The following is a 15,959-nucleotide window of genomic DNA, read 5'->3' on the forward strand; positions in this document are numbered from 1 at the left end:
GGGGGAGGGTCTGCCCATGGTCCACCCTCATCCCCATTTAAAATTATTGTTGCCAGCAGTTCCTCTAAAAGGCTAAGCTTGGATTCGTGGAGGCTGCATTTTGTTCCCAATTGTGCTGCCCTTTCCCACTGAATTACCAGTGCCTTCTGTGGCCTTCAGTGAGCCACTATTGTGGTATGTGCATCCTTCCTTTTCAGATTGGCCCAACCATTAGGCAGCCACCTGGGGCAGAAAATGTGGAATCTGGCTATTCCCCTCTGTGGGTTCTGTATGGCCTGTTCTGGGTCCCCTAAACTATCCTGCTGTCTCAAGTGCAGTGGAGGTCCAAGTTCAGTTTGTAGTTCAGTTAGGAATGGGGAGCAATTGCCATTTTGTCCCTGCATCGGGCAGCACAATATCTAAGTCAGGCCCTGTTTCCTTAAGATGACTTTGTAGCTCTCCATGGGAAAATGCTTATTCCGTCATACACATACAGATAGAAGTGTGTGTGCGTGTGTGTGCTGTGTAGCTCTATTGAGCTATATTAGCTATATGGAACCATCAGTTTCATACTGAGATCCAGAGCCTCTTCCTATGGGTTCTTCACACAAGTCTGCTAGCAACTGAGTCCTCTCCTGTGGGGTGGATCTTCTTGGCAGCATGCTTGGAGGGTTTTATGTTTGTGAGGGACTATGACAGAGACCCATGATGTGGCAATGGCAACCCAGTTTGTTGCTTATGTCTATGGTTGTGGTTTTTTTATAAAAACATGGTGCTGTAGAGGAATTTTCAGTGTTAAAATGCCAAAATTGGTGGGTAGTGGTAGAGATGCCAGGGATTTTGTGTGAGGGGTTGTAGTTGCTGATGCTGCGTTGAATCTTATCTCTGATAGTTTTTGTTCCCTTGTCATCTCTGCTACTGGAAGTGAATAGAACTGGGATACATTAAGAACAGTACTGGCCCTGGTGTCAGCCCAGCAAAGCAGAATTCTAGGATAAGGCCTGTTGGCTTACTTAAAAGCAATTTCTGTTTCTCTAAAGAACCTTTAGATGGCAGTATTGTTCTCATTGTGGGGGGTGTTTTGGTGGCTCGAAATTCTGTTGTGCATTTAATGTTTCCTGCAATTGCATTTAGCAAAGCACACGGCTATCAATAATTTAAATAGTAGAATGAAAGTACTAAATTCATTCTCTTACATTTGATGAACTCCTTTGATGAACAGTTACTCCAACCTCAAAAGTGAACGACGCACTTATAAATTACATAGTATGTTTGATTTTAGCCACCAGTTAGCAAAATCTCTCCCTCTTTTATTTTTATTATTATTGAAGATACTGAAGAGCTACCGTAGCAGCTGAACAGATATTTCTCTCCTTTCTTCCTCCCGCCCTGCCCACCGTCTTACAATCAATGTTGTGCGTCATTCGCCTGGGTAAAAATACTGTACTCAGTAATATAAAGCTGCTGGACTGGAGTATTTAGAGTGTTAATGTTGCAAGCTGTCCGCTTTGTAATCCTTGCCTCCCAGCTTCAAAGATTATACTAGTAAACAGGGTTATCTTCGAATTGAAGCAGAAAAACAGAGGCTCTGCCTAGAGGCCAACTCCAGAGCTGTGTGAGTTTTGACCATGTCAAAGTCACCCTCTTTACATAGGCTGGAGGCTGATTCAAGAGCACCGCAGCAAGGAAACTGCTTTTGTTCCACAGCACAGTTTACATTCCAAAAAGTGAGCCTGACTAAAGCTTGCTGTTGCTGCTTTTTCCCCCTGACAACAGACAGCGAGAGTGGAAGTACGAGAGTTCACTGTCTTTATTATAGCATGTGTTGTGTGTGTATTGTCTCCGTCTGCAACGTGCATTTCTGCTTTTAGAGTTGTTCTGGTCCTCTGTAATTTGTGTTCTGTGTGGGAAAAAGGCAAGTTTGAGATCTTTCCGCATTTCAGGTCCCATCAGGAAGCCCAAGTATGTAGAAAGTCCCCGGATACCAGGAGATGCAGTCGCCGTACCAATGAGGAAAGTGTTGGAGCCGACAGATCCCAACCAGAATGGTAAGCATGTGTGTTCGGAGTGCTTTCCTTTTGACTTAATGACTGGACTTCGACTTGAAAGCAAAGCGGCTACAAAAACAAGTAAGAATTGAGCCCTTTGTGCAGATCTTGGCTTTGCAGATCTTGTGATAGGTTCGTTATGTGCCATGTCTAGCAGTCTAAAATTCTTGAACGATGTATACACAGTCTTCAAGCAAAATTAAGTGTGAGAGTTGCGGGTCACTTTTAATGTGAGAGGCCTGTTTAAATTCCGTTTCTGGACTTGCTTTCAAGTTTTAACAACGGAGTACGTTATGCTGATGCCATGTTGAAGTGCTGTGTCTTGCCACTGCCATTAAAATGCTTGCTAAATCAGACAGCAATAACAATAGATGACTGTGTTGGCAAAGCTGGTAGCAGCCCGACCCTGGAGTTAATTGGTATTCTTGAAAAGTTCCTAGTTCATTAAATTTGACTACCACATAACAAAGTGCAGTTTCAGAGAATGTCAGGGCAAAATGACAATCAACATGCTGTGTAAGTATTTGTATAATAATGAGGATTTCATATTCACTGTGATGTTTTAGATTTACAGCCTAATTGACATCAACAGAAACAACCTATAACATCAAGTTAAATTGGATATTCCCTTGTTTTTCTTGTGCTTTGAATTTAAGACCTGAGTTCTCACCATCTCTTCTTATTGGAGGTGCAGAAAGTTTCTAGGAATATTCCTTCCTGGCACCTTTCCTACATTTTTGTGCATATCTTGATTTGGATATACACAAAAGTGTATGGCGCTATTTCTTCTACAAGCCAGTCTAACTTCTGTAGCTTAAATTCTGTGTCTTTCTGCAGTTTCATTCCCCCCCCCTCAAATTCCAAAGCAACAAGTTCAAGTATGTTCCATCTCTCGTAGGTTTCAAATTGAAGGAGCTGAACACTTAAAAATATGCATGTTGTATGGATGGTTTCTTCCTCCAACATTTTATTTTCACTCAGTTATTTTCTTCAGACATGTGCATACTGGTCATGCAGGAGTGACAGTCAAATATTGCTACAGTTTTGTTGTTTAATAGGGAAGCCCCCTTTTTGCGGTGGAAAGCTTGCGTTTTGTATCTGCTTTATACATCCATCACCTCTCATGACCCACTGATTAGTAACTCTCTCTTCAGCAAAGTGGATCTAGGCTTTCTGAGCTAGAGAGGTTATAAATCCTGAAATACTGATCATTGTTCACTGGTTTGGGTGGCTTAAGTCTCCATCCTCTCACTCCCATATGGCAGCAAATTTCACTGCCATTTTGCCATTAGCCTGCACATACTATATCTCCATAATGATTTAAAACAATAACATCAGAGATGGTAAAGAAACTGACTGTTTTAAGCCCTTTCTGACTAAAGGAGACTTGCCACGAGTGTCCTAAATATAATCATAAAATAAATGACACCTCTAGGTATGGAGTTCATGTGAATAAATAGTTCTTGTTTGTCTACAAAACTGATTATTCCACAGTAATCAACATTCTCAGAAGGAAAGGAGTAGACTATTTCTAATTTTTAAGGGAGATCCTTACTGAATGGATTAAAGCAAATTGATGAGATGGCAGATGTATCAATAAGTGGTATTTTTTGGCACAGCAGCAACCATTTGTATGGATGCTGTGGCATGTCGCGGACAAGCAGAAAGGCCACAGCTTACTCCTTCATGGCATACATCAAATTTCAAAGGTGATGTAATGTGCACACAAGTCCTTTCCAGGCATTCCTTCCACAGGTTCCTTACCTTCATTTGCAGAAGAGATCTCTCTAAAGGGGACCTTGCTGCAAGCACATAGATTCTCCCGATCGGGGGAAAGCCCATGTCCGTATTGCAGGCTTCCCTTGAGAGCTGTTCCCCACCCACTGTGGACGATCAGCAGAGTGACAGGCACAAGAGATTCCATGTACAAATGTCAGCCAGGCAGGCAATTGAATGCTACTTTGACAGCATCCTTCGCTGTACCTGAGGGCAGTAGGAGCCCTTAGGGGGGACATTTATTGCCTACAGCAGGTGCCTCACTCTGCCTTATGGTAAGTCCAGCCCTGCCTGGTGGGGGCAGGATCTGCACCACTATCCCACTTCCTCCTCCTCCTCCTCCTCCTCCTCCTCATTACAATTGTGTGAAGAGGCTGGAAGAGGCTACAGTATCCTCTTAATGAGGTAGAGTATGTACTCGAGGCCCTTCTGTCTGCTACCAAAGCCCACATTTTATTTTCCCTTTCCACAGAGGCCAATAAAGGCAAAAAGACTGTCGTGCCTTGTGCATCTGTCAAGAAAAGTGTCACCCTGGTTTCTCATTGTTGGCAGGCTATGTTCTCTGTGTTTGCTGTATGGTTGCTGATCAGAGTGTGAGGTTCAAATGGCTGTCTCTGCAAGCTGAGTGTGGTTGTGTGGGAGTGAATAGAAATATTGGCTTAAAAAGTCGCTTCTGTGGAGCAGCTTTGGCTTCCTTTGGTCTCTAAATGACATGATTGTTTTCTTGCAGGAGCAAGAAGTGAAATGTGTGGATTTCTCTTTTAAATTGCTCAACTTTTTATCTGTATTTTTAATAATACAACATGGAACGGATATCCTGCACTAAAAGATAACTAGAAAGATGTGGCAATGATCACAAATAGATGACTAGCAATTGGGGGAGGGGGGCATTTTCCCAGTACATCACCCTGATATCACACATTAAGAGTTTCTATGTTTCTGCCACAAGAAAGTAGATTATTCTGACTTCCAGGTTAGGTAAATATTAATATTTATACTGAAAAACAAATTGATGTTTAGTGGTTTCCTGGTACCTCTTTCTTAGCTGTATTGGGGGAGGGCATCAAACTGTTGGCATCTTCACACATTGTGGCCATCTTGCATTGGATACAGTGATGGGAGAGTCAGATGTCAAAAAAGCTGGGAGAATTCCTACTTCTATAATGCGAAAGCCTTCCAGAATGGAGTCTCTTGGTGGCCATATCCGTAATCGCATGGATAACTGCAGTGCACTCTACTTGGGGCTACCTTTGAAGGTGACTCAAAAACTACAACTAATCCAGAATGCGGCAGCTAGACAGCCGACTGGGAGTGGCCACTGGGAGTATAGTAACACCGGTCCTGAAAGATCTTCACCGGCTCCCAGTACGTTTCCGAGCACAATTCAAAGTGTTGCTGCTGCCCTTTAAAGCCCTAAATGGCCTCGGCCTGGTATACCTGAAGGAGCGTCTCCACCTCCATCGTTCAGCCCGGTCTCTAAGGTCATCCGAGGTGCTTCTGGTGGTTCCCTCACTGCGAGAAGTGAAGTTACAGGGAACCAGGCAGAGAGGGCCTTCTCGGTGGTGGCGCCCGCCATGTGGAACGCCCTCCCATCAGCTGTCAAGGAGATAAAGAGCTACGCAACTTTTAGAAGATACCTGAAAGCAGTCCTGTATTGGGAAGTTTTTAATGTCTCCCATTTTATTATGTTTTTTATATGTACTGGAAGCCACCCAGGGTGGCTGGGGAAACCCAGCCAGATGGGCAGGGTATTTAATAATAATAATAATAATAATAATAATAATAATAATAATAATAATAATTTACTTATTACATTTATATACCACCTTCATCTTCCAAGGTGTTCAAGGTGGTGTTCATGGTTCTCCTCCTCCCCATTTCATCCTCACAACAACCCTGTGAGGTAGGTTGGCTAAGAGATAGTCACTGGTCCAAGGTCACCCAGTGAGTTTCATGGCTGAGTGGGGATCCGAACCCTGGTCTCCCAAGTCATAGTCCAACACTCTTAACCATTACGCTGCACTGGCTTTCATAATGCATCACCTTTGTCTTCATATGTGTTTGTAGGGAAAGTTGGGACTGCTCACTTGGGCAAGAGTGTATTGTGTGAACTCTTTAACTACTCCAGTAATGTATCTGAAGGCATTAAATCACATTGTTTTCAACTGTTTATATAGAAATCACCAGTATAAATGCTGAATTTGACTCTTAATGTGGTGACAGCATCTGTTTCATGTTTTGAGCTCGGTTTAAGATAATCACTTGTGTGTACTGAACATTTTTTAAACTCAAGAAGTTTACTTTTTTTTTAACGTGCTCTTTAGTTGTTTACTACTGTTGGCTTTAAAAGCAATTTCTTGGACCTCTCTGCTTAGTTGGTGGCAGAAATCCCAAAGGGTTAGTGCTCTTGGAAAGTAACAAACAGAACTGTAGTTTCTGTTCTCCCACATCCTATTGGAAGTATCAACTTCTTATCTAGTGAGGATTCCTATATGTGTATTTTGAATATCTGAAATTTCAAATACTTAAAAGGCTTCAGTTCCAACATCTTCTGTACATTAATTTTGTTCAATAGTCTAACATAATAATTCCCAAACGGAAGCTTAGGTTTTGGGTTGGGTGAAGTAGTTTGCTGTTAGTACTTATAGGGAGAAATGAGAAACATGCATGAACATCAGCTCAGGGTTACAAGGAACTCCTTAGCTGCTCAGCTGCCGTGTCCTTTTTGTCTCTGGAATTAGGCTTATCATAGTATTAAGTGGTGCTTTTTTCTGGAGGAACGCAGGGCTGGCCAAGGATAGCTCAGTTGGTAGAGCATGAGACTCTCAAATCTCAAGGTCGTGGGTTCGAGCCCCACATTGGTCAAAAGATTCCTGCATTACCGGGGGCTGGATGTAGAAGACCCTCATTCCAACTCCACAATTTTATTATTCTATGAAGGCAAATCATACATTTAAACATTATAAAGGCTCATGCAGTTGCCCTTGCCTGTCATATACAGTGGTACCTCAGGTTAAGTACTTAATTCGTTCCACAGGTCCGTTCTTAACCTGAAACTGTTCTTAACCTGAAGCACCACTTTATGGAGCCTCCTGCTTCTGCCGCGCCGCCGGAGCACAATTTCTGTTCTCATCCTGAAGCAAAGTTTTTAACCTGAAGCACTATTTCTGGGTTAGCGGAGTCTGTAACCTGAAGTGTATGCAACATGAAGCGTATGTAACCCGAGGTACCACTGTACATGCTTGTGGTTCCCAAACAAATGCAAATAAGCTTCCACTTGCCCCCTCACAGCCTCCTCCTGAATATCTCTGGAGTATTATAACAGTACCTAGCCCAAACCCAGAATGCTTTACAGCACAATCCTGATTTTCATGTTGATTCAGAATCCCCCCCCATAAGGCTTTCTCCAGGTAAACATCTGTAGTATTGTAGTGTGTGTGTGTGTGTGTGTGTGTGTGTGTGTGTGTGTGTGTGTTGAAGAATAGAAAAGGAATACTCCACTCGGCTGTTTCATCTGTAGCAGAAACCCTGGAATCCATCTTCCCAATGTTGGGAAACATCCATTTACAGTAACGCTTTTGAATCGAAGCATCTTGATTATAAAATGATTTTTTGTGTGGATGATTTGACAGCTGCTCTTACAGCTGAGACTGTAGACAGCACCCTCCCCTTTTTACTAGCGTTTTCACCATCACAATGAAAGGGAAAGTGCCTGTTTGTTCAGTTTATGACTGACAGTTTTATAGAAGTCCAGAGAGATATCTTTCCGCTCCTGGTGGTACTAAACACGTTACCAAAACGAGGGTTGCCAATTCTATGTGTGTGTATAGATATAGATGCTATTTTATTTTTTTCAGTATTAATAGACTACTTAATCATAAACGTTTGTAAAACAAATACAAAAACCAACAATGTAAACAGTAAGTTTTTTCGAATGCAATTTAAAACTGCCGGAAATGACAGAGTGACTTGAAGTAAAATGTGACTAAATCACCAGCCCAGGAATGCTTGGGGAAATAGAAGTTTTTAGCATGACAACACATGTCTGATGTCAGCTGAGAGGAAATTCCACAAGTGGGTGCCACAACACTAAAGGCCCTGCTCTGTGCCACTGCAGGTTGTGCACATTCACATATTTATTTCATAGAATTGTAGAGTTGGATGGGACTCCCAGTAGTCATCTAGTCCAACTCCCTGGACTGGGATGAGGGAAGGAAACGAGCTTGGATGTGGAAATTCTGACAAACTATTTTGTGGTGTCTTCAATTACTCAAGTTGAATAAAATGCCCTAGCTCTTGTGTCTTTATTTACAAACAGGCCAAAGTTATAGCAGTGTAAAAATGAGCTACCAGTTCACCTCATCCTCTCTGTGTAATTAATAATGGATTCACGATCGCCTTTTTAGGTGAACCCAAGCTTTTCTTGTTAGAAATGTCATTACTGTGGAATACCCAGCAGCTATAAATCTGTGAAGATAGCAGAGCTCTTATTAAAAGTACATATGGAAATTAAATTTCAAGTGTCCTATTCAGATTCTCTCATTTATATATATATATATATATATCCTGCTACTGTTCAGATATTCTTGAAGACAAGTGGGTGAAAATTTGCTAAGACTAATGTAGTGCCAGCTACCGCTATTTGTATGAACCAAATAACTTTAATAGAGAAATGATACTTGAATGATAGTTCCCTTGCAAATATCCCCTATCACAGTCACATTAAGGAATGGCAGATTACTTTCTTTTAAGGATTAGGTGCCGTGAAAACAAATCTCTGAACGGAAGACCTCATTGGAAGAGTAATACAGAGTTGTTTTCATCATTTGAAGGATATTGGAAAAAAACACTTAAATCTTTTCTATCAAAGACCCCGGCTGTTTGTTAGTTCAGCTCAAGATTAAGCAGATGTCTTGTCTGCTACAAGCTAGTGGAATTGTGTTTCGGTAATTCCTTCTGAGCCAGTTGTTCAAATGTATCTGCAGTTCAACTTGTCCTGTTAAAGGGCACCTCTGTTCTTTGCTACAGGCTCTTAAAAACTGACGTTCCTACTTTTTTTTTTCTTGAGGTGCCCCCACCCATAAATAAGTGAAAGGGGAAAAGCACTACCGAAAGAACAATATTATTTATTTATATTGGCTACACTATAACAAAAAGTTCTCAGGTCAGCTTACAATTTAAAATACTTACTGAATTTTCAATAACTATAAGAGTATCAACAAAAGTAGTATGTGATGCAACATAAAAGCCCTGCTCCAATTTTTAATTTAAAAGAAAATAACTGGAGAACCAGATCGCATTTCACATGCCACATCTCATTTGGCCCTTTGATTTCAATGAGAAAGTTAAATGTGTGCTGACCCGTCTCCCTTGCAGTCAGCGGGACATAAAGGAGCCCCACGGTGGCAGGATTGTGTCATAGGTTTTAAAACTTTAGTATTAGATCCCCTGATAATCCATTTCATTGTTTCTCTGTTGAAATCTATATTCTTATTGGCGCAAGAATGAATTCAGACTTGTTCTTCTAGAATCATAGAGTTGGAAGGGATCCTGAGGGTCATCTAGTCCAACCCCTTCAGTGCAGGACTCTCAGCTAAAGCATCCATGACAGATGGCCATCCAACCTCTGCTTAAAAACCTCCGAGGAAGGAGAGCCCACAACCTCCCGAGGGAGACAGTTGCACTGCCAAACAGCTCTTACTGTCAGAAAGTTACAGATGGGTAGCCGTGTTGGTCTGCCATAGTCAAAATAAAAAAATTCCTTCCTGTAGCACCTTAAAGACCAACTAAGTTAGTTCTTGGTATAAGCTTTCGTGTGCATGCACACTTCTTGAGTGTATCTGAAGAAGTATGCATGCACACGAAAGCTTATACCAAGAACTAACTTAGTTGGTCTTTAAGGTGCTACAGGAAGGAATTTTTTTATTTTGTCAGAAAGTTCTTTCTGATGTTTAGTCGGAATCTCTTTACTTGTAACTTCTTGTTACTCTTGCAAAGCAAGTCACTGTACTCCTTCATACAGTATTTTCTTTTATTGCATAGAAACAAAGTCAGAGAAGGAATCAAGCTGTTCACCAGCGGCTCAGGAACTGATGACAAGACTGGGATTTTTACTGGGAGAAGGGATTCCAACGTCTGCCCATATCTCTGTGGAAGAAAAGCGCGAAGCTATGGTATGCTAGTGGAAACAAGTTGTAAACAGTAATCTGTTAAAACTAGAGATGCCAACAAATGCTGTGCTTTCAATATATTTAATAGCAAACATGCTAATAGACAACAAAAACCACTTACATAAATGTGTACACAGTGCACATTTGTAGGAAGCAGTGAAAGAAAAAGAGCTTTGGCTTGATCTTCACTGTTCCAAGGAAATTCTTTACATTGCATGGGATTGTGAGAAAATCATGGAATGGTTATTTTTCACTTGCTGCTTCAGGCAGTTGCGACCTGGAAGGATTATTTAAAAACAACTTTTGGATTTTCTCCTAAGGTAGGGGAACCTTGTCCTTCCAGATGTTGTTGAACTACAACTCCCAGCAGGGCCAGTAATCAAAGCTGATGGGTGTTGTAGTTCAATAACATATGGAACGCCACATGTTTCCCACTCCTGTCTTAGGCAATAAAGATCACCACAGTAAACTGAAGAGGTGGCTTTTCGCTTGATCAATATACAGGGAAGAGCTGAAAATCTCCCTCTTGTGAAAATTCACAGCAGATCATTTTTCTACTTTTGGCCTTGGGAATCAGATTTGAGTTTTGTTACAACATTTTCTCTCATTCTGTTGTGTAATGTAGCAGCCATGGCTCACTCGCTTGTACCCATCTGTTTTTGCGCATGTATATTTTTAACTGAATGCCTTTTGTCCCATAGGCACTTCTGGCTTGCGCATTCCTTACTGCTTGGTTTATGAGGCATAAGAACGTGGGAAATAATCTGTATGACTCTCGCGAGATGCTGAGAGGAGACAGTGCATTCCGTTGTAGTACAGGAAGGCACCTATTCTAGGAGAATTCTAGCCACCTGTGACAAAAGATTTTAAACCAAATTTTGTCCACGCCTTTCCTTTTCGAATCTGCAGAGAAGCCTATTTGATCACTATCCCAAACAAGTCCTGGGTTTTGTGTTGCAGCCTCTCAACAAACAGTGTTCTACGCATAAGGCTGTGAACTTTACAGGTCCAAGTTAAAATACTTAGGGCCCATAATCTGTTATTGTCCTATTGCTGCTGCTTCTTTCTTGAAAGGGGCTTAATGAATCCTCTTGCGATGCAGCCTTGGAAAGTTGTGTTAACTTTAGGCTTGTTTGATTTCCTGCTCAGTATTGATTCCGCCATGGACCGATAGCGCTGTGCTCTGTGTATTCATCCTTCCTTTCCTTCCTTTTCTAGTGCACCATAGCTAGCCAAGGAGTCAGTCCCTGCTCTACCCTGACGAGCAGCACCACGTCTCCAAGCACCGACAGCCCCTGCTCAACTCTGAATAGCTGTGCTGGCAAAACAGCGGCCAACAAAAGTAGTCCCTGTGGGACCATTAGCAGCCCAAGCTCCACGTTGGAAAGCAAGGATAGTGGAATTATAGGTAAGCAGTATAACTCCTAGCAATGCACTGACTTACTGCTGTCTCTATTGCATCTTGCTTCTCTGCATCAGCCGATACAGCCGCTAGGCGTACAGTGAGTTTGCTCTGAAACTCTCTTGTGTTAATTTTTGTTAGTTCTTGGCTTCAATTCCAAAGTCTCCATGCTCCAGAAATTTTTTAAGTGCTCTTTCGCTTGAAATAATTTTGTCATTCTCAGTAGTTCTTTTGTGTCTTTCCTGTGGGCATTTAGTCATGGACTGGGAGAGGGCTGGAACCCCAAGTTTCTTCACTGCACTACACTGTGTATTTGCTAGGAAAGTTCTGCTGGGGAAGAGAATAGCAGTGCTAATGGGATGCAGTGATTAAGAGCAGGAGCAATTGATCATAAAGCCTCCGGTCCACATTTCACTACAGTCATGAATTTGTTGGGTTGCTTTAGGCAGTACATTTATCTCTCATCCTTGAGTACAATACTGATTGAACATACAGGGTTGTTCTAAAGATTTACTGAAATAATGCATGTGAAGCATATAGAGAATTTTGTTAAGGACCAGGAAGTGTTTTTATTATGCTACCATTTGGGGGAGTGTTCCACCCCTTGTAAACAAAGATCCCTGCCTGGAAAGTTTTCAGTTTTTTGTATCATTGCAAACAGGTTCATGACACAGTGTTCCAGTGTGGGGAGAGAAGGCAAACTTGGTGTGGGGGGTGTGAGTGAAAGAGCCACCGAGGCCATTTGAGTTTCAATCAACAGTAACGGATCTATGCTGTACTCCAGTTGGCAACACAGATACAGAGAAAATCGCAAACCAAACACTGAGAGGCCCAAGTGTGAAAAAATGCCTTCATCTGTTACTGGAAGGACCACAGAGATGGTTCCAAACAACTTTCTCCAAGTCGGCTGAGGTGCTGTTACTAAAAAGGCCTGCTTCTTAATAGCCACCCAACGCACTTCACTTGGTGGGGCATTTGGAACAGGGCCTCTGAAAAAGATATTGGGGATCAGGTGAGGTATATGCAGGAAAGGGCAATATTTCAAATAACCTGGTTCCAAGCCATTAAGAGCGTTGGAGTTTAAGATCCACATTTTAGATTGGGCCTGGAAATGGATCCACAGCAGTTAGGGTGAAGGAGGTATGCTAGTGATGGCAAACATCGGAAATATTTGTGAAATGCTTTCGGTTCTAGACCAAGAAAGGCTGATAAGTTTCATAATAACTACAGTTTAATGATGGTGTTATGTGGAGGTTTGAATGATTAATTCATAACTGGGAATGAAAACTAGAACAGGAGAAATCAAGCCCCAAAGAGCTGGGTAAAATGAAGACTTGAGGACACATGGAAGAAAACCGCTGGGAAACCCATTAGCTAGGATGATAACGGATCTGGAAATTGTGCACCTTCTGTTCTCAAGGCTGTTGTGAAAATGTATAGAATTTTCTGTTGTGCAACATGCTCGTCTTAAAGTAAAACACTCCCTCCCACGCATTCCCCTGCAAATCCTGAAAGACAGCATTTAATTTGAAAGCTAGCTTGTACACATGCTTTGCAAATTTGTCTTCATCTAAAGGGGGGTGGGAATGGAATGGATATTAAAATGAACTTGTATCTTACTAAGTATACTTAGTCCCCCAAGTTATTTATAGATCTAATCATTCTACATTCATTTGGAAGGATTTAAGTGTGGAGGGCGTACGTACTGCATTTCCTAAAGCATCCCTTAACGTACGTGTGTGTGTGTGTGTACTCAATGTGTGCATGCAAATATATGAAGAGTATTAAATGCTCATTCAGTATACAGTTTGGCGAGTATTATCTTTTGTGTAACTGTTTTTGGCAGACTTTGCCAAACCGTGAAAATAGCTTGTTATTCCATGCTACTTAAGTAGGCTTCCATTGTAATTTCCATCCCTGCTACGTTATTCTGGGCCAGTAGGTTTTTTGAGTGGAGAGCTGCTCCTGCCCTCCCTCTCCTTCACCCGCACTTTCTGCTGGGTCAGGCTTTTATTCTTCTCTTTCTTTCTTTTTTTTAAAAAAGTTTTTATTGCCTTAGTTGAAATTGCCTCTGCCTCCGTTGACATAATGGGGGTGAGGGCAGATTTTCATCATTTGTGGTGAGCTAAGTAAGAGAGAAGTCTGGGCTAGTGGCCAAAATGAGGACTGGTGACATTCTGTCTTTTCGCTATTAGAAACTGGAGTGGAAATCTTTCCTAGCCCTCCCACTCCCCTCAATGAGTAAATCAGAAGGGACTCTTAGTTCATGATGCATCAAAAGTCCCAAGTTTGCCCCCTGCCTTTAATCAGCGCTAATCATTTGGCCATACAGAAGCACACTACAAGGCTTTCATCAAAATCCTTACGACGTTTTACATTATTTAAGTTGTCAGTATTATTAAAGCAAGGAGGTCATGCTCTGAGAGACATACCTAGTTGCAACTAAGAACATGAACAGTAGTAGCTATACTATGATGCCCAATGAATGTTTTTGTCTCCTCGCTAAAACCAGCCCAGGAAACACTAATTTAGTGTGCCTTGTAGGAGGAGCTCATCACCTTATTGAACGAAGTTTCAGTCTAAGAACACTGCAAACCAGTTTATTATTCTAGCATTCCTCCCATTAGAATTCATTGGTTTCCTTTTCATTTGTTTTTAAGCGACAGTAACAAGTTCATCTGAAAACGACGACCGTAGTGGATCCAGTTTGGAGTGGAGCAAAGACGGAAGCCTCAGAGCTGGTGCACACCAAGGAATTATTCATGAGCGGAGAACAGATAATTGCTCGCCAGTTGCAGAAGAGGAGACGGTGGGGTCTTCAGAAAGTCTGCCAAAAGTGGAAGCATCTTCTGGAGATGGCCCTGTGACTTATACTCAAAGCTCTGGCTCATTAGTAATGCCTCGGCCCAATTCCGTTGCAGGTAAGGAGCAACCAAAGGGAGCAAGTGTTGTGTGTGCTCCAGCCCTTTTTTTAAATGCATACTTTTCCTGTGGCACTCTTTCTTGTATGGACCAGTTCCCATCAAATTATGTCTGATCGCCACATAATGGAAATGCAAGCTAGAGAGCCAGCACTGGTTAAGGGGAGTGCATGAAATTTAACAGAAGTAATTTTTAGAAGCAGTTGAAGCACAAAGGTCTGCGAAGCGATCGGGATGTTGCTGTGCAAAGACAGTGTAGTGTTCTTTGTGCTCATTGCTTTTTTATGTAAAGAGCTATATAAGTCCATCGACTTGAAGGATTATAGCAGGAAGCACTCAGCCTCTATATTAAGCTTTTAAATGCATATACAATGATGCAGACATGGGGCAGTGTCCAACTAAATACTTGAGCCAGTACAATGGGATTTCACTCCTTGTCTCCCACACACATCTGACACCATCTCCAAATCTGTTCCAGGGGGTTGGGTGCAGGGGGGGGGGGGAGACGGGGAGAACATTCCATTGTGCATGGAGAAATCCTTGTGCTGATGGAACTTTCACCATAGCATTGAACGTAACCCATAGGGATTATGTTGTGTTGCTACTGCTTTGATGAACACAGTCCATTCAGAGCCCCATGATATTTGCACAGCCATATTCCATAGACACTCATTCTTATGTGGCAGGAAAAAATCTGGAAAAGCTCTCTATGGATCTTTGGTAGTAAGACCATTATTAATAACCCAAACGAATTATCTGCTGTATGGAAGGTGCTGATTTTTAGTTATTCTTCGTAGTCCCTGTGCAGTCCTGCACTTGAGTCTCTGCACAAAGCATATGTATAACTTTCTAGAACTCTTTAGTCAGAGACCAAGTTCTGCTGGCTATCCTATTAAGTAGAGAGATTTGTCCCTGTCTGCAAATACCTTGAGAAGAAAAGACAACTACCTGCCTACTTAGCTTTCTTCTGAGTGACTTCTGTTTTTCTTCTTCAGTATATTTAGGGAGTTTTCACTCCATTTCTATTTTTGGATGGGAGGAATTCCTTGTGGAGGCTCAACTGGTTGTTATTTAAACTGAACCACCCCCTTTTTCCAATGCAAATGAGATCTGGGTGGATATTGAGACGGGTGAAACTTAGTCCTGTGATCATGGCATTCTCCTTCAATGGCACCTCAGTGATCAAGGGAATTGCTATGTTCATGTGCAATTGCCTACAGGTGTACAATATGTGTACACTTATATGAAATATTAGTATATAAAGCCCTAACCACTTGGGATCAGTTTACCTGTGAGATTGCCTTACCCAATATGTGCTTACTGAAGCACTTCAAGCTGCGGAACTGGTACTGTTACAGATGCAACATAATACCCGTTCCACATTTGTAAGAAATCAATCTTTTAGTGTGGCAGCAGCTACACTTTGGAACTCCCTGTTGACATCAGACAGGCGCTTTCTGTACTGTTATTGGTGCCTGTTAAAAACATTTTTGTTCAGATAAGCCTATCCAGATACGTAAATTTTTAACGTGTCTTTTAATCAGTGACCAGCTTATCACTAATTTTAATTGTTGTTGTTTTTTAACATTCATTTTATTCTTTTTGTAAACTGCTTTGAGGTTTGTCTGGTTTTTGTTACAATCAAGCAGTATATAAATCTTCA

At 41.7% G+C, this 15,959-nt stretch overlaps 1 protein-coding gene across 3 annotated transcripts in view; it reads left to right on the top strand.

The window, feature by feature from the left end:
* Nucleotides 1-15,959, top strand: part of TANC1 (tetratricopeptide repeat, ankyrin repeat and coiled-coil containing 1) — a 137,881-nt gene that overhangs the window by 82,184 nt on the left and 39,738 nt on the right. For 2 of the 3 annotated variants that reach the window (XM_082197236.1, XM_082197235.1), the window contains exons 4-7: nt 1,923-2,027; nt 9,846-9,976; nt 11,192-11,381; nt 14,036-14,296. In XM_082197236.1, the coding sequence (XP_082053362.1) occupies nt 1,923-2,027; nt 9,846-9,976; nt 11,192-11,381; nt 14,036-14,296 (687 nt within the window). The remainder of the gene's footprint in view (nt 1-1,922; nt 2,028-9,845; nt 9,977-11,191; nt 11,382-14,035; nt 14,297-15,959) is intronic. The other variant, XM_082197237.1, reaches the window with a different exon arrangement.

Source organism: Podarcis vaucheri (genome assembly GCF_965113315.1).
Source record: "Podarcis vaucheri genome assembly, chromosome: 1".
Classification (NCBI taxonomy): Eukaryota; Metazoa; Chordata; class Lepidosauria; order Squamata; family Lacertidae; genus Podarcis; species Podarcis vaucheri.